The sequence below is a fragment of the Amphiprion ocellaris genome, chromosome 21, assembly GCF_022539595.1.
Source record: "Amphiprion ocellaris isolate individual 3 ecotype Okinawa chromosome 21, ASM2253959v1, whole genome shotgun sequence".
Lineage (NCBI taxonomy): Eukaryota > Metazoa > Chordata > Actinopteri > Pomacentridae > Amphiprion > Amphiprion ocellaris.
In genome coordinates this window covers 23,999,116-24,018,891 of record NC_072786.1, presented here as the reverse complement: position 1 = coordinate 24,018,891, position 19,776 = coordinate 23,999,116, and the positions used below count along the sequence as shown (strand labels likewise).

At 42.5% G+C, this 19,776-nt stretch overlaps 1 protein-coding gene across 23 annotated transcripts in view; it reads left to right on the top strand.

The window, feature by feature from the left end:
- The window catches only part of nav3 (neuron navigator 3), a 534,705-nt gene that overhangs the window by 428,061 nt on the left and 86,868 nt on the right, over positions 1–19,776 (top strand). For 22 of the 23 annotated variants that reach the window (XM_055006838.1, XM_055006839.1, XM_055006834.1 and 19 more), the window contains 3 exons: positions 1,155–2,286; positions 7,345–7,460; positions 18,112–18,220. In XM_055006838.1, coding sequence (XP_054862813.1) covers positions 1,155–2,286; positions 7,345–7,460; positions 18,112–18,220 — 1,357 coding nt within the window. Of the gene's footprint in view, positions 1–1,154; positions 2,287–7,344; positions 7,461–11,135; positions 12,518–18,111; positions 18,221–19,776 lie in introns of those variants that run through there. The other variant, XM_055006848.1, reaches the window with a different exon arrangement.

Genomic DNA, 19,776 nt, shown 5'->3' with positions numbered 1-19,776 from the left:
CAAATCAAATCAAATCTATAAAATAGAATAAATATCTGCAGGAGATTTCATTAAAAGTGACACTGTGTGTTACTGTTTTGAGTTCAGACATCTGATGGACCATGAGAAAAAGCTATTTAAAAGTAAAAGAAGAGTAACTTCTCAAATGTCATCGATGATCAGAGACAGATAAGGTTTAGGTGTTAGTCTGGTCATGGATAACTTTCAGAGGAGGTCAAAACTCAGACTGTTGTGGATGATTTTGTTTTAAAGGTCATTCTCCTTTCTTGTTAACAAAGCTGGTGTGATTTTGTTTGTTGTCATGGTTACAACAAGGTGGCCTATCCCTCATAACCACTATTATATTGTACAAATGCAAACACACTGTGGCAGGCCATTAAGAGGCATAAATCAGGGGGTGGAAGTCTGAACAGAGAGGTACAGCACTACTGAGAGCAAACTCCTTTGAGATCCCGGTGTAATAATAAAAGTGAAATCTTTTCTTTTGACCCAGCTTGATGTTGATATTCTGTCAACTGAGAATAAGTTCTCTCTGTTTTTCTTTTTTTTAAAAACTGAACACACCATTGAAATCATGTGAAAGTTTTTCATTTTTTTGTTGACTTTTGTGCTGAAAGTGTGTAAAACCACAAAGGAAGACAGCAGGGAGGCAGTAGAGTATTCTGATTCAATTTCTCCTGTCAAATAACTCTAGAAAGCCTGTGAGAGTTATTTGAACTAATAATTTGCTTGGGAACAAACACACCTGTCAGAGCCCCTACTATGACTATTGCTGCTATATAAAAAACTGAAAATTAGGTGTCATACATGAATGAACAACAGAATTAAAAGCTAATTTCTGTCAATGCCTGACACATCAAATCTGTTTACAAAAAAAATGCAATAGCGATGTATGTGTGTGATCTTTCCTATTTTAATTTATTCTTTGTAATTTCTCTTTGAGTTGATATGTTGTTTATGGATACATATTTATCGAGAAAGACCAAAATAGTCCCTATGGGAAATCACACAAAGCAGCATGTTTTGAATCAGTTCAGTGAGTGACTCATTTATTTGAAGTGGAACTACATTTTGGAAATTTGCCAACTGTAATTTGCCAAATGTCCATTTTAATGATCATCATGTGTATCTCTCTCTATTCTCCCATTGTTCAGAGGCAGTGAGAGGCATCCCAGTACCCAGTGGGATGAATGGGAGTGGTATCGGTGGGATGGTTCCCACCAGCCTCAGTGGGCAGCAGCTGGCCTCTGCCATCCCTTCACCCACAGCTGGCAAGTCGTGGCGCAGCAAGTCCATGAACCTCAAGCACAGCGCGACTTCATCCATGCTGGCAAGCCCTACGCACACACCTTCCACCACTCCATCGCCTCAGGCCCCGGAAGGCCTTCAGCAACATGGAAGTGATGGGTCAAAAGTAGGCTCAGGTGTTGCACCTCCCCAGAGGTCAATGTTGGAGAAGTTCCGCCTAATTAACCCGAGATCCGCTTCAAGAGCGTCACCATCTATGGCGGAAATGGCTCTACAGGAGGAAGATGACCTGTCGGAGTACGGTGAAGATGGATTGACGCCCACGGGGTCGGTGTGCAGCAGTGGTAGTAGCAGTGCTACAGCCAAACAGATGCCAACAAAGACCCCCACATCATCCTTCACTGCACCGACCAAAACGTCCTCATCCTCCTCTTCATTTTCAAAGGCTTCTGTAAATGGCAGCAGGTCCATGGCCCCAAGCAAAGACAAGGAGGACAAAAGCAGGTCTGGGAAATCTGGGAAGGACAACTCCCCACCCAAAGAGGAGCGCGAGACGTTTGGCGACTCTAGCAAGAAATCCTCCAAAATCGCCAGCCTCATCCCCAAGGGAGGGAAGTCATCATCGGGGAAGAAAGACGGCGGCACCCCTTCGGCTTCCAGCGGCATCCCAAAGCCAGGACTTAAAGCTCCCTCCACAACAACGGCAAAGCCTCAGGGTCAGTCCCAGACCCAAAACCAGGCCGCTTTAAACAGCAGCGGCAACATGCGAGCAGGAGATGGGGAGAGAGCCAAGCTGACGAAAGGAGGACAGGGTGGGAGTTTTTACATCCAGCGCTCCATTGGGGCCCCAGAGGGCAAACGGACCAGCATGACGTCGTCCACCAGCACCTCAGCTCTGTCCGGGTCTAGTGGGATGCTAGGGGGAGGAGGTGGAGGAGGAGGTGGAGGAGCACTTGGAGGGAATGGAGTAGTTCAGCTTCCTCAGCAGCAGCAGCACAACCACCCCAATACTGCCACTGTGGCCCCCTTCATGTACAGGTAAGATGTCTGTGTGTGAACTAACATCCATAAGATGCTGACAAAAGCATCAAAGATGTGTATCTGCCACACAGTTTTTCCATGAGAGGTCAATATGTTGAACTTGTTTCTTAAAGTCACACCTGCACACATTCAGGCACACATCTCTCACTCACAGCCCATGAAATCTTGGAGTTCTCCCAGTGATCAGCTGGTGCTCCCCACTGTGCATCTTGCTCTCACCTCCACATCTCCTCCAGTCGTTACAGACTAACATCCACTGCCTGCTGCTTGCCAGAGCCTATTATTTAACTGTCTGGGATTCATCTTTGATGTGAGAATCCAGACACTGGCAGCATTCAGGAACCTTTTCCCCTTCTCCTCATTCAGCCAACATTGTTTTGATGCATGCAGCTGGTGCATGCTTCCCTGATGTTACAGCCATCAGAGGTGCAGGAAGTGGATAAATCCGGAGCAAAGAAATAGAAAAGCCGCCAAAGTCTCTGGAAAGCCTTTGTGCTTGGAGAGAAAAGGAGTTAGGAATCCCATTAAACAAGACTTAATCCTTCACCCCTTCTCCCTCTCTCAACTACCTCCTCTGTCGTGCACAGTCAGCTGTGCCTCTTTCGAGCATTAGTAATACTTTAATCCCACACATTTAACAAGTTGCTGTGGCTCTCAGTCCTGGGCAGATAGTGAATGATAGTCAGCTATGAAGAAGGGAACCAAAACCGAATCTGTAAAAACACAGGCAGCCCACTCAGTGAGCAAAAACTAAACTGAGAAACACTGAATGTAGATGAAAGTGGATGGACCATCTGTGATGTCACACACAGGTTTCTGAAGGAGCATTTAGAAGCTCAAATTTCTACTTACTGCTTGCTTCCATCTTGGCCAGTAATTAGAACTAGAAAAGCCACGTTTGGCTGAGTGAAATTTGGCAATCAACATCCTTTACATCTGGTTCCTACTATATTGCTCACAGTGTTTTTTTCTTCTCCCAATATCATTTACAAAAAAACAAAACAAAAAAAATACACACACGTATGAAGTAAGCTAAGAGAGTTTCACTTAGTGGGGAACCAGTTCATTGATTTGGCACTTTTCATGATATTTCTATTATGAGAAAACAAATAGTAACAATTATTTCTGATAAATGATGCCTGCACAATCGCTTGCCTTTTACTTGTAGATCATTAAACCTTGATTATGCTCCCTTGTGGACACACACAGACAGCTGTGGAAACTATCGACATATAGTTGTTATTATACTGCTTTCTGGCCTGTTTTCAAGATTCCATGTCATATATGCAGAGTAGGTTGTCATTTACACTGTCTTTCAAAAGTTTGGGGTCACATAGAAATGTCCTTATTTTTGAAAGAAAAGTATTTTTTTCAATGAAGATAACATTAAATAAATCATAAATCCAGTGTAGACATTGTTAATGTGGTAAATGACTATTGTAGCTGGAAACAGCTGATTTTTAATGGAATATCTCCATAGAGGTACAGAGGAACATTTCCAGCAACCATCACTCCTGTGTTCTAATGCTACATTGTGTGATAATTGGTGATTAGAAAACTTTGTGTAATTATAATAACACATGAATAGAAGTGTACGTTTTCATGGACAACATGAAGTTGTTCTGGTGACCCCAAACTTTTGAACGGCAATGTACATATTTCACATATTTCGCGTTTCTAGCGTAGTCGCTGCTCGAAGGTATCTAAATGACTTCTCGTGGACAAAATTTATGTCACATGGATCCTCCCGCATTCATTGATGCTGAAATGAATACACTGGCCTTACAGGTTTACTCTGACAGTTAAAAATTCAACTGCGCAAATTCAAAATGATTAGAGAGTGAATGAGGAACAACATACGGGGTGAGCTGTCATGGCTGAAAAGCTAATGGCTAACAGGCTACTGAGCCAAGAAGATTGAAGCGCTAGTCATTCTCAATAGCTCTCTTCTACGTTTTCCTGTACAGGCAGCTAGGGATTTTGCTCTCAAGGATTAAACACCAATTAATTCAATAAAGAATTCTTGAAGGAGCAAGTTTGCCTGTGAAAAACACTGCTGCACACTTATTTTACACCCATGAGGGAATACACAGACTGTGGCGCTTTCATGAAATTACCTGATTTTGTCTCAGTTTTAAATGCTGCTGTGTCAGAGCCTGTACATTAAATAAAAACACATTTAAACTAATCCACTGGTGGTGAATAAGGTCTTGCCTTTGAGGTGCAGTGCAGATTTACGTCTTTCATACCGCTTTTCTCTGTTCCTAGATATATTCTTATGGGGATATATCTGCAGCTTCCATCTTCATCCTTCTATTATTGTTCCTCTGCAGCAGTAGGCCTCACCCGAAGCTGTCAGTATGCGTACAATAAGTGTGAAGGCCTCCTGCTGTGCTGCAATTCACCATCATTTTTAGCCCAATTAAGCATCCTTCTCTTGTTTGTTTTTTTTCTGCACCCACTGTAAATAGTGTCTCTGTCAAGCTTAACAGACCAGAGTAGTTGTAAGATTTTGCTGCCCTCAGTATGTGGAATTGATTTGCCCCCCACCCGCCTCCACACACACACAAATTCACACATATATGAAGAGTTTGCAGCGTCAGTAACTGTGTCGTCTGTGTTCTCCTCTGCTGGTTGAACCTAAGTTGACCTGGCTAGTTTAGAACAAATCAAGACCAATAATACATAAAAGCTGTGTTCAGTTTGTTGCTCAGCACTGATTTGCCACAGATCACATTTCAATCAAGCAATGTCGATGGTCATGTGACATTCTCCACCTCAGATTATCTCTTGATAACGCAGCACTTTAACAAAAGAGCAACAGTCCAAGTCACGCATCTTTATATCACCAGCAGCGGACTTTCCTTTTGAAAGTAACATAATCACTTTTTGGTCAATAATTTATTTCCTACACTTTCTTACTTTCCCCCCATATATCCACTCTCTTATTTCGGGTCCATATTGTTCTCTACAGCAGTGGGAGTGAATATCTCTGTCTCTGTCTTTGTGAACCCACTGAGGTGAAGGAAGCTTGCGGGAAGAAAAAAAGCTTTTTCTCATGAGCTGAAGTCGCAGGCTGATGCTACTGTCGCAATAGGAAGCCAATTTTTATCTGCAGCTCTGCAGGTGGTGGTGGTCCCTGGTGTGTGTGCTGTGTGTCTATGGGAAGGAATGAACGCTGTTCAGTACCGTGCGCTTAGATCCGTCTGTGCTTCGGTTTGTGTGTGTGCAATTTTCTCAGTTTCTGCGTGTAAGTTTCACTGTGTGTATTTCAGGATTTTTATGTAGTTTGCATGCGTTTCATCGTGCATGTCTGTGTGTGTTTGTATGTGTATCTGCTGTCACTGTCTGTAACTGTGTTTTTCTATGTCACCATTAGTCTGTTTTTATATTCATTGTGTTGCGGTTTTGTGTGTCCTTGTAGCTGTGAGTGCATGCATGTGTACAACTGTTAGCTCAAGGAGTGTGTTGGACTTGTTTCTTTACATCAGCAAACAAACAGTGAAGCGTGATGCAGCATAGTATTGAAGAGAGGAGGAAGATGCACACACATTTAATGCACTTTCCTGCACAGACACACTGGCACACACAAAAGCACTGGCAGAAAATATCTCATGAGACCGTCCCCTCCCATTTGAGACATCCATCTGTTGAATATCGAACTTAAATCTGTCTCAGAAATTCAACTCTTTTCTTGCGTAACATCACAGAAACACAGACTAAATGCAAAAGAGGGAAAATTCTGGCTGCTGCTCAAAATAAAGCCATAAAATCTTATAGTTACTGGCCTTTTTAACCCCAACATTTCAACAAATGTATCTGCTTGGCATACTCTTAGCACTTTATCATTTTAGCCACCCTACAGGCTATAAAATATTTATGAGATAATATTCTTTTTATGTTGTAGTAGTGTTTAGTGCTATGTTAAACTACAACTAAATGGTGCTAATTCACAAGCAAACAGAATGAGAAGAACTCCCCTTAAGATGTAATGGAATTTTATCTTTACAAAACCAGAACACAAAAAATATGTGGCATATATTGTTTTTGTCTTGAAGAAAAGTTTAACACGACAAACAAGAAAAGCACTCAGAGAGCACAATACTCCACCAAGACTGTTCATTCCCCCATATGGCATTATCAGAAATGCAGTATTTATTAGTTATTGATGATCAGAAATCATGGCAACATAGAATGTGGCCGTTTAAGATAGATGTACCCACAAACAAAATAACGTTGCACTGAGCACAGACGTGTTACGCATGTGTACGTTATGTACAGATACTGAATCGTGTGACCTAAATATGTAGCGGGCGGCGAGAATTGATGGGACTCAGAAACACCTCCACAATTTAATCAGTTGTTCCTTGTATCATTTGTGACGAAAAAGCCCCAATAAGTCCCCAGCGGTCAATTTGTAGTAGGATCACAATCATGTGATCGTCAGCAGGCAGTGTTCACTTGTTGTCATAGTTACAGTGACGCCGTGCCGCTATCTCGCAATGATACGGAAATCTTTAACAAATCTGTGGATCCAGACTATAAGCTGCATCACTGCCAAAATCTAAACACCTGGTCCTTGTGTCATTTCTGGCCTTCCCTGAAAATGTCATCCAAATCCGTTAGTCCATTTTTGAGAAATATTGCGCACAGACGGAGTAACAGACAGAAGGACAAACGTACGCTGATTGTCAAATAACTCAAATAAATAAATTATAAATAATAAATTTACTACCTTGAAAAATATCACCAGCAGCTGATCTGAAACAATTCACATTTGAACTGCAATCTATAGCACCACGTTGAAAAATAGTTTGTTGTTCAACGCTCTCGGCATATGGATTAACAATATGGTTTACCATTCATTTTGATATATGGAGTTGCACCAGCAAACAGCTTAAAATAGCTGAATAACCACAAGAGTGGAGCTGCTTTCACCACTGTCAGGAAAAACACCATGGCTGCAGTGACTGTAGTCAGCAGGACTTTGAGTTTAGCATGTGTTTCAGTCTGTCTTTGTAACTGCTGTGTATCATTTGCTTTCTGTGCCTTCAGGACATTCTCAGAAAATGACTGCACCATGGTGGCCCCAGCCGACCCCTGCCTCAGCCCCACCAAAGGAGAGCTAGTCTACAGCAAGACAGCCAAACAGTGCCTGGAGGAGATATCAGGTACAGCAGGTCAACACACATGCTGTGGGATCTGTATGGATGATATTTCTCTGTGTGGGTGTGTGAATGCATGCATGTATCATTACATTAACATTTGCCCTTTTAATAATAGATATATAGGAGTCTAACCTTCATCTGCTGTTCACAGTATCTGTATTTATTTCATGTTGACCTGCAATTCTGCATTACATGTGAAAGGAATTGTTTGGAAAAATTGGGTTTTCTTTCATCATGAAATGAAAAATTGAGTTAGCTTGGATGAAAACTGTTGCATTACATTATGGATTAGCTATTCTTTGTAATATTTCTAAAAGACAGGGCTGCTGGGTCTGTTAATAGAGTAGAGGTAAATAAAATAACTGCAGGATTGGAGAGCTTTTGAAGGCTACTGCTGTGGCTAGCATAATGTACTGGTGTTGTGCGAGTGTGTTTGCAGTGAGTGCGTATGTGCTGACGTGAGTGTGTTGTGTTTACTGGGGGGATTCCTGTTCCACGCTGATTTCATGTAGTGAAGGGAAAAGGTCAGCGCTGACAGCTGGACACAGGGAGCATCTGTGGCTCTGTGTTTACATCCCTGCAGGCTGCCATCATCTGTTACAATCCCAGAGCTGCATCACCACCAGTCACCATGGCACATTACCATCAGTACATACACAGGATTTATCTTTTCATGTCTCAGCAGAGGGATGGTTTTGGTAAATTATCGCTAGTTACACTACCGTTCAAAAGTTTGAAGTCCCTTAGAAATGTCCTTATTTTTGAAAGAAAAGCATTTTTTTTTAATGAAGATAATATTAAATGAATGATAATCCAGTATAGACATTGTTAATGTGGTAAATGACTATTCTAGCTGGAAACAGCTGATTTTTAATGGAATATCTCCATAGGGGTACAGAGGAACATTTCCAGCAACCATAACTCCTGTGTTCTAATGCTACATTGTGTTAGCTAATGGTGTTGAAAGGCTCATTGATGATTAGAAAACCTTTGTGCAGTTATGTTAGCACATGAATAAAAGTGTGAGTTTTCATGGAAAACATGAAATTGCCTGGGTGACCCCAAACTTTTGAACAGTAGTGTATTTCTCTACAAAACCTCTACAGAAGACTTTAGTTCAGATAACACAGATATATCCAGTATGTATGAGTGATTTCACACATAACCTAAAATGAGACATTAGAACTGGGGAAAGTCGTGTTAAACCGTATAATAACTGAAGATGATTTTGTGAAGGTAATGCTTTTGAAGATAGAAGGTCACATCCTATTCAGTGGGGCTGGGCAATATAGCCAAAAAACATTCTCACAATAAAATAGTTCATTTCAGTCAGTGTCGATAATGATCACTTTTAACCCTTAGATGCTCCAGTGATTGGACCAGCATTCTTCCAGAAGTGGGTCAAAAATGACCCATATAAGAATTAATGTGTTTTTATACCATTTTTGTAATTTTGGTTAAGAACAATAATTTGTATTATCGTTTGTATTATGTTTTTGTCCACACAAAATGATTTCATGTTTGAAATCTGTTTATTTTTCACTTTATAACAGATTTTGAACATTTTGATAATTTAAAAAATGAAGAATGTCACATAGAACAGCAATAGAAGAATGTCAGCATCCATTTTGTTGACATTTTTCTACTCTTGTCCTCCAGCTGTTGCTGCTCTCCGCCCCTCTAAGTTTGATTTAACCACTTCTATCTTCTATCAGGATAGGTACTTCTTGTAATGTTAGCACAATATTGAAAAGCACACACACATATCAATATGTTTACACACATGAATAATAAATAAGGATAAAGAGATGATCTCACCAGGATGCACATTAAATAAAGAAAGCAAGTAAAACTTAAAGGCACTCAGAGGGCGACTAGGCCGAAGTTTCCACACCACAGAGAGGTTAAACTTCCAGTACTGAGTGCCACAGAGCAGCTGCTAGGAGTGTGTCACTCTGGTGTAGGTGGTGCAAGGGACGGGGTTTTGGGATGGGGAAGCCCGTCTCCCAGGGGCTTGTATGGAAGCCACTGGGAACGCAACATGAGGCCATAGGATATGGCAGGCAGTTTATGGGCCGGGGATCATCGAGGCCTAATATTGAACTGTTACTGTCATCACAAATATACAGCTGCAAACTGTAGGCTAAATCTTGTTTGTTCGTAAAGAGGGAAGTCTGCAAACGTCTTCATTGTCCTTTAATTACAGTACAGTGTAAATCCATGCAATTGAACCTTTGCAGCTGCAAGTTCAGCGTCGAAGGACATTTGACCAGTTTAAAGGAGTTTCTAGCCACAAACTTAAATTCGTAACAAGCAGCAGAATGAGAGGTTAAACCAGGCAACACACCATCAAAACACAAACCGCTGGCATAAAGAAATTCCATTGTTTCATGTGCATTTTGCTAGTTGCAGATGAAGAGTTCACTGTCACACTGTCACTCTAGAAACTCTTTTTACATTAGATGTCATTGTGTTGTCTAAGATTCATCTATTTTTCTGATTTAAGGTGCTTATTCTTTTTCCATTCACTTCATTTCTGAGGATCCTTTTGAAAGTAATTTGGCTTTTGTATTTTACTGCTCACTTAATTCAAATGTGTCCATTTGGAATTAAACTTCATATCTGCTGTGTAATAATAGAAAAGGTAGGGGTCAGCTTGGACGATAAATCAAACTGAAAACTAGCCCAGTGAAAACTAAGATGTCAAGTTCAAAGTGAAGTCTACAAAGCCCGGCGCGCACAAACAACACCATGTGATTATAGGTTTGGGGATGTCAGGTCGGCAGCAACATTCCGGACATTTTGCTTTGGCCGTGGCTTTTCCAAAGCCCGTCATTTAGCGGATAAAATTAGACTTCAGCGCTGGCCGCTCTCTTTGTTTGGGGTCCATTTCAAACACTTGCTTTTTGTTGTCACACGTTTCATGGTCGTCTCACATCCTTAGTTTTTCCGACTCTTCCACCATAGAAGGACAGAAATGAGTCTCTGAGAAGGAAATTGGAGTGTATGCATACCGCAATCCACATGACAAGCCTGCTCATTCTACATACACAGGCTAACCCAGTGTCATCAAACAAGCATCAAAGCAGCACGAAAGTATAAAATCCTGATGAACATGTCCATTTTTCAGCTTAATTCTGAGGATTTATATCATCATTTAAAATAAGATAAATAATACTAATATCTAGAATAGTCCCTCACAGTGATGAAGAAGAGCTCTGTGATTACGGTTTCAGAGGCAACTGCTTCCAGTGTCTTCTATCAGTCGGTATCCAGCATTAGAGAATGTGTGGAAGACAGCTGTGACTAATAGAGACAGGGCTAATAACGCTCGCATTGATTGATGGGAATACGTTGGCTCTGTGGTCTCATTGTTGATTCATGACAAGCCGCGGGCTCGCTGCTTTAGCTCCTCAAGATAGCATTTAATTAAGTCGGAGCGGTGCAGCAGGGGCTGCAAGCTTACAGGTGCACTGTCCAAACAACTCACTGTCACACTGAGATGGAGAGACGCTCAGAGACGGAGTGAAGGAGGAAAGATAAGGGCTCGTAAGAAGTGAACAGAAAGTGAGAGAATCGCAGGGATTAAGAGAAAGAGAGAGTGATAAACAGAGGGGGTTAACAGAGAGAGAGAGAGAGTGCTGCAGGCTGCATGCTGGAATGAACAGGCAGACCGAGAGCTGTGTGAGTCTGTTTGCCGGCTTCACCGCCCGTTCATCCTCCGCCGTGAGAAGAGAGGAACCGTCAGGGAGTCCGAGAGGAGGCGGCAGAAGTGTGGCAGTGAGGTGGTAATTAAAGGAGGAGACAAAGTGGAAGGAAACAGATAAGAGTGAATGAAAAGAGACTGTCATTTAGTAGGGGAAAAGGTAAAGCGTGCGAGCGCAGGAGGGAGAGAGAGGACGTGTGAGGCGCAGGAGATGGAGCGACTCGTTCATCCACGCCCCTCACTGTGGTGAAGCAAGAGGAAGGAGCCAAGAAGACGGAGAGACAGCATGCGGACAGGGGAAGGAGTGGAAGAAATAAGTGCTTGTGTCTGGCTCAGCGTCTGACCATGAGTATGGGCTGGCTCAAGGATGGATCTGGATTTTACCTACATGGCTGAGAGGGAGGTTTTCTCTCCACTCTCCCCCCTGTGCTTGCTTTCCCACCAGCCCACTGAAGTCTGGACCTCAGTCGGGAGGCGTGGGACTCGGGGACCCATCTCTTTGCTGTTCTCCGGTCCTCCCTTCCCTCCATCTGCTCTCTCGGTGACAGTGCAGCCAAGATGTGAAGCAGAGAGGCACGTACAGGTAGATCCACTCGCATGCATAGTTTCAGTCACTGAGGCGCCGGTGGTACAGAGGTAAGCCGAAACAAGGGAGGAGAGCGGCGAGCAGAGATGAAGAGAGGAGCGGAGTTCTCAGTGTATCAGGGAGGCAGCCCAGCCCGACGGCCTCCCCAGCCTCTCCCTGACAACCTCAACCTGCGGATCAAGCAGCGCTCCCTCACTAACCTGACCCTGCTCAGCGATGGCGAGCAGCGGGTTTACTCCTTCGAGCTTGACGAGCCACCATCTCGTCTTTCCCAACCCCAGAACTCTTCACTGTACTCATCCTCCACACAGAGGGCAGGAGGCAGTCTGCAGGGAAGCCCCAGGAAGGAGGCGGTCACAAGGGGCGGAGGTGTAAGGGGCACCAGAGCTCGATCCCTGTCGCTCTCCCTAACTAAGGTGCTTTCTCAGTCAGAACATTCCCTCATCCCGGTCCCGTGGCGATGCACGGCGGCAGGCGGGCGGCCACAGCGGGCGTCCTACAGCGGCCACCCAAGAACCGAGGCACAGCGGAGGTCCAGGGAGGTGGTGGGAACAGATGAAGACGGCAGCATTGGACGCTCAAACGAGGAGGCAGTGGCAGGCAGGGGAGGCGGGAAGCAGGGAGGCAGGGAGAAAGACGGAGGGTACTGGGCAGAGGAGGAGGTTTCAGGGGGAGGTCCTCGCGAGGGAACAGCTCAGCTGGATAAGGAGGTGATTCTCACCATGCTGGGCGACCTGGAGCAGGTGCTGCAAACCCAACCTCGCCCACGTAAGTCAACACTCACAAGTCTAAGAATGACTCAGAAAATTCATATGTATGTATTACATTTTACATACAATTTGTGGTTTGATTGCCGCCAACATGACAGGTTTGTCCTGGCAACACTACAAATTAGAAATTTTGCACTGGAAGTTAAAAAAAAATATGTTAATGCCAAGTTTTGAGCACGATCTGAGAATGTGAGAGCAGAAAATACCTTCCATAAGCTGGTTATTTTCTTAATCCTCGTGGAGAAAATGTGCTTCTCAAGTCACATTATTAGCATTTTAAGACATTATTTAAAGGAAATTTCAGAGAAGAGGCTATGAAAGTGCATGCAACCTCCCTCATGTAGTTCACTCACATACACACTCACATAGATGTTGTTCTCTACACAAGCTGCAATTAAATTTTGTAGACACACAGATTAAAAGATTACTTGAACCCATACACATCCTTTTTATCACTTGAAGAATTCTTAAACGCTGTAGTGTGAATTGGTCCAGTGCCATACCTCAACAGTAGTGATAGCAACATCTAGCTTGGGAGATCTCAACATTTGTTTGATGTGACTTTTCCAGTCGGACACTGTGCTCGAACCCTGCTTTGTGCTTTTGCAATGAGCCACCATGTATGAACCAGGCTTTGATGTAAGAGGAAAAAAGACTGTGAGAGGGGGGTGCGGCTGATAAGAAGGACCATTTCTTATGCAGTTGTGACAGCAGAGACAATTATTGTGACTGTACAGATAAAGTAAAGTGCATAGCGCAGCAGGGTGAGCTTTAGGAAGGAGCACCTTTTTGCTGATTTCCTTTGAGCAGGTGCAGGCATGATGCAGCATTAAACAGAAATACCTTGAGATACAGATAATGGAAAAGCAACACCTTCTCCAGTGAAAAAGCACAGTTTTTATTACTTGCACCTCCCTCGCGCAGCCTGTGAATCACACAGCCTATGTGATCGATAGCTCATTATTACACCTCTCATCCCGTGTTTGCCTGTGCAGGCTTATCTACGGGATGTGTGTTCAAACAGGTGGGCTTTTTTTTCTTTTTTCATGGCTCCATCTATTTATGCATGCATTTATACGACCAACATCTGTCCACAAACTTGATATGTCATCAACTCTTTGGCCCTGTCCAACTTGTCTTTCAGAGTATCCTGCTGCCGTTGTGGCAGTTTGCACGTTTAGCCTCGAGGAACAGTTGTCGATGATACATATTAACAAGCTCGCAATGTGCTGCTACGCCTGCTAGTGCGCACGTTCAGCAACAGGGCCATAAAATTGCATGTGGATACATCTATGTGTGTGTCCATGTGTGTGTGAGAGGTGTCAGTGACAGCCCAGCTTTATTTAGGAAACAAACGGCAGCAAGCAGGGTGTAAGTAGCATACAGTTATGTCTTTCCCTGAGTGTGTGTGGGTTGGCGTGCATGCATTTGTGTGTATTATAATTCAATGCCCAGGATGGTTCCCTAATAGTATTCAGCTGGAGCGAGGGGCAGCTAGCATGCATTGTTGAAAGAGAGGGGGAGAGAATGTGAACTGGCATGTAAGCACAGACTGGTACAGTAGAGTATGTGTGTGGGTGTGTGTGTGTGTGCGTGTGTGTTTGTGCTGGAGTGTGCCTAGAAATGCGTCAGATCTAAACAGCAGCCATTTGCATTATGTTGTGTCAACTCTATTTCAACCAGCATTTGTTCAGCAACCCCATGAGGCTGCATATAAGTGTGTGAATCTATGTGTGTTACTTCCCTCCTGCCCTTTTCAACTCCATCCCCTCACACACACACACACACACACACACACACACACACACACACACACACACACACACACACACACACACACACTGGTTTGGTCTCAGTTTGGCCGTTTCCCCTCCTCACCAGGCCAAGATTTGGACATCAGCTTGAATCTAAATGAATGCTTCGCGGCTTCTCACCGCTCTGTACCGTTGAATGCTGAAGTGGAAACTGCAGCTACAAATGTGCACAAGCAGCTACCACATTAGGTCATTAGGTGCAAGGGATTTAACTACACATGTCTGCTGCTCCTCCTCATCCACCAAAGAGCGCTGAGCTGATAAATTGCTTGCAGTTATTATGTTTTGGAAGGAATATTAGTTTCCTAATGCAGAAAGCCTCCGACGTGTGTAATTTTTCAGTTTGCCTACGGGATGCAGTAGCATAAGATTCAACTCACCTAATGTTCAGGTGAGACCTCTGCTCCCATACCGCAGATTGCTCTCACAAGATAAACGTAAATGCACACACACACCTTGGGCTGCTTCTCAATGCTGCATGAAGTGTCCGTTCATGACAGAGACTCCGGGGCCAGATCTCCTCATGTCTCTTCATAATGGGATTGTAATTGGATCTTTCTCGAAGGGGCCCTGGTGAGAGCAGGAGGAGGGATGGTAGCAGGGAGGACATGAGGAAAGGAAGAATTACAGGAAAAGACAAACTCACATAGTAGTAGTGCTTTGAGTTTGTGGGACCGGTTATCCATCTTTCATTAGGATTATGACATCATTTCTTTAAGAAGCTGCACCTTGGTGTGCCGTTCTCTTCAGTTGAGCATTTTTGTGTTTCATCCTGGCATGAATGAATTCAGCTCACAGAAGCCATCATGCATTGGGAGTATATTTGATCACTGATATTTCTTGTTTTCTAGTGAGTCATTGTGCAAGATAATATATTGATACTGGATTTTTAATTAGCAGCCACAGAGTGAACATTAGAAATGGGGTCAGAGGTTAAGAACCACAGCAACCTTTCATAACCTTTAGTCTGTGTGCTCTGCAAAGACAAAACATGACCTCAATTATACCACACTGCTCTTTACTCTGTCGGGTCATTGTACTGCACAGCGTAGCATAATTGAGGTCAAGTCTTGACTTAGTTTTGAAAAAACTTTGAACACGGACATTGTGGTGTAGACTCTTCTGAAAGTCAGCATGACTTAGACACTGTTAACCTCTAATAATGTCAGTGATTGGTGGCAGAGTTAAACCTTTGAATCTCATCCTTATTGCAATAGTTTCTAGCTAGATAGTTCCAGCTTTTCTTGGTTTGCCATGTTAAAGCCTTTTAAAAACAGATCTCTGTAGTGAATGGAAATTAGGTTCATTGGTGTCTGTGCTGTGAGCTTTTGGGACTCATTGATTTAACCTTTTTTTAACAAGGTCTCTGCAAGGGAGACATGGCCTCAACAGTTGTGTCAGCTATGACAATCACAGCATGATAAACAACATAACACAAAGAGTGTATATGGGTCAGTATATAATTGAGGGACTTTTGAAGTTCCTGGGATATATCTTGCATACATATTTATTAAAAGTAGAAAGACTGGTGTTTTTTATGTTCATTATGATCATGTCTTTACAAATTCCATAATTATTTATTAATTAAACAATCACTTATTAATAAAAAAATGACTGGATATCACTAAAATGTCAATGAAATAACCATCCAAATTTGATAACAACCATTTTCTAATTAGCTAAACAATAATAAAATGAACTTATTCAAAAATTGTTTTGATTGTGTTCTTTTTATGGAGTTGAGATAATCATGACAGATATTTCTTTTTTGGCAATAAATCAAATTTAAATGGAAAATAACAAATTGTATCTGTGTCAGAGGACTCACTTTCAACTAAGCTACCCATTACAAAAACACTTCTCAAAGAAATGTGTTAATTCCAGATCACATGACCTGCTCCACATGATGTCATTTCCTCCTGAAGAAAAGACTGGAAAGACTCCAAGGCTTTTTGAGTTATTTAATATAAAGTAGTGTGTGAGTCAAGTGTAGATTTATCGCATTTCAACATTGCATATCTTTATAAATCATTTTCAATTCCAATTTTACTTGATTGTATCTATAATATTAAGAAGAATTTTTCAATTAAAATGCCATGTGATGTTTGGTTATAGGCAGCCATGTTGATTTTAGACCTGAAAACAGCAAAAGTGTTAACTATGATACCTGTCAGCTATGTTACTAAAAATCCCACAATTATATGTTGACCCACATTATATATTGTATAGGCAACTGCAATACTGATAATACGGACAGATGTAAGGATGGAATAACCTAGAAGAAGTGATTCCCTTTTAAAAAGGAGACTGAATAAATCTGGTGTCACCATCACCAAGACAATTTTCTCCAAATGTATTGTACCTGTTAAACCAGGGGGCTGTAACACTGAGCATTGTCACAGAGCATACACTAAAACAAGACGACTGGTGTCAGTTTGCAAGATCGGCTACATCCTGGCAGTGTTGTGGTAGTCTGTTCAAATCCAATCATTTTTTTCCAGTATGAGGGCAAAAAGACTGGATCTGAAAAAAGACAGAGCTCCATCCTGCAAACTGCAGGATGCTTTTCAAATGACATGTACGCAGCATTACTGCTAGAAAATTCATCCAAATGCCTTGAGGTCAACTCTGAAATTGATTTTTATATATCTATGGCTTCCCAGGGAAACTGGCTTAGCATATCTGCTTGTTTTCAATGCAGCTGTGCTTCAAATTGCAGTATATAAACATGTCAAATCCTTTTCTGCCCCTGGCACTGAGCTGCACCACGGGAGTCGCTGGAGGCCTTTTCAAACCTCCAACCTACTGCAGCACCCATCTTCTCTCATTTGGCCCAGTCACTATAATCACAGCAGCTTGCTGTCAATATGTCTGCTCAGAACACCGAAATCAGCACAGAGAGCACTGCTTCTTGCACACAACTTCCCATCACACTGCATTGTAGATACCGGTCGGCTCACTCATATCTACCGCTGAGACAGTTTTCCTCTGAAAGCACCTAAAAACTAGAAAGCAGTGTGACCGCCATTCATTCTGCGTCTCATGCCACTTGTTAATTACCCATTCTGTGGTACCCGCCCACAGATATAGGCTAGCTTGACAAGCTTACAGAGAGTCTTAATTGGAGCAGACAAGCAGATACTTTGGTGTGTACCCACTGCTTGCAGATGTGAAATGTTGCCCACTCTCTGCTGATCAGCAGCACTGCTAAAGAATAGGCCTAATGCTTGAGTGAAGCAGGAGCTTCATCTTTAAAGCAGGCACTGAGAAGAACTTAAACCTTGTGAAGTGCTTTCTTTGCTGTCTGCAGGCTGAGGTAGAAAGTTGGCAGCATTTTCCAACATGCCTGATAGAAAGACACAGAGAATCTGACACAGTTTGCTTTTGCAGGCACAACTCTGTCCCAAGCCAACTGACAGATAGCATGGTGTCATAGCATGGCATTTCTGCATCAGCCTGAAGGGAAAATGTCAATACTGTGTAACATAATGTATCCACTTTTTAAAGGAAAAGAAGTGCATGTGGTGCAGGCTGACAGGCTGACTTATTGTATAGACTCCAAATTGTCCAGCGGGGGTTGGGGGTGTTCACCCATGCTGGCTGTCACCGTGATCAGTCATCGTTCTGTTTCTCCTGCTGAGACTTTCAGTGGGATCCAGTGAAATACTACATGTCAGATGTCTTCATCACTTCTTATGTTTTGTGGTGGTGTGTGCTGTTAAGAGTGTGTATGCAGGTCCAAGCATCTCAGTAAATCACCTAAAATGTGTGTCTGCAGGAGAGGACCCTGAGACAAGACGTATGAGGACAGTGAAGAACATCGCTGACCTGCGGCAGAACCTGGAAGAAACCATGTCCAGTCTACGGGGGACACAGATCAGCCACAGGTAATTTTGCACATGGTACAGCCCTTTTCTTATTGGTAAGGGTAAATTACTTTGCTTTTTGGCCAAGCGAAGAAAATGCAGGAAATAATCGGTTGGAATTTTAGTTGGACCATGGACATATGGCAAAAGACACGACAAGAGATTGATTCTAATTTTGGAGTTTCAACAGCATGATTATTTCTGGTTATTAGTCAGTCTGTTGTAATCTGCTTCCACGTTGGATTTTTTATTTTTTTTTTGTCTGGCGGCCAAATGTAGAAACTGCTCCAATCTGCTTCTCAGGTGGTTCAACTTGATTATTTCTATTGCACTTACTGGAATTAGATCATTGTTGCTCTGTTTTGTATCTGACCACTTTCGCAGTATTTGCCCAGTTAGCTTCAAAGATTTGACCCCCAGCTTGGCTTTCTGCAAGCATCATGCAGTGCAGTTTCAATCAGACATTGTTTTAGAACTGAATCAAAGGCAGAGACAACCAACTTGGCTGCCAGTTTTTATTTTAAGACACCCACACCTTTGGCCATTACAGCACAGTACCGTTTAAAGAGACTTATGATACACTTCCATTTACAGCTTCCTGTTTGTCTGAGGAAAAATAGAAAGGTTGGATCAATGTATTTGGACTGTTTGAGTCACATTATGAGTAAATTAGTTAAGCTTTCACCAGCCATGTATGTAGTGTTCGTCTGTTTGTCTGGTGAGAGGTAATAATTCCCTTCGGTGTGGATTTTGTGCTTTTTAGGCTTGCAGACCTTTTTACATGCACAAAAAAGCAGGAAAGAGAAAAATCCAAAAACAATCTCTTTATCCAGCTGAGCTCTTAAACCGACATTTACTTTTTAGCCCAGTGGAGGCAGCATAATAAATGTAGGTGTTCAAGATCTCTCTACTTTTAATTTTACTGATGGATTATAATTTAATAATATCAATATTCATTAGAACTCCAGAGGGAGATGTATTTCCTTTAGCTGATAAATGCTGCTCTGTATTAACCAGCTCATAGCTAGGTTTTCCGGGCTGATGTTTGGTACTGAGCAGGCAGAGTATGGTGCATCTAGAAACATCACTGATGCATTACCACATGTCTGGTCTCGCATAGCTACCCCTATCTCCATCAGCGTTGACAAATGGCTTGGCTGCACCTCATAATCATTCTGCTATAGGTGGAATAAGAAGAATTTTGACAATGGTGACATGCAGATAGCAGAAAGGGAGATAAAAGGTGCATTAAATACATGGCAGAAATGGCAGGCTTATACCCAGTAAGTGAGACTATCACCTAGCAGAAATATCTGCTGCACAGTGCTGAAACTGAGAGAGAATAAAATTGCAAGCAGTAAAATACAAACTGGAGCTGAAAAATGACATAACACCTCACAGAGGTGAGGGGAGTTGCATAGTCGTGGGTTTGATTCTTCCTACCTAAGAGCAACAGCATCTTTCTCTGGCTGTTTTCACACTGTTCAGATGTGTTTCACGTCTGAGACATGGACAAAACAAAGCCACACACTTTTCAGTAGACCCACAATTGTCACGACTACTGAAAATAACCCAAA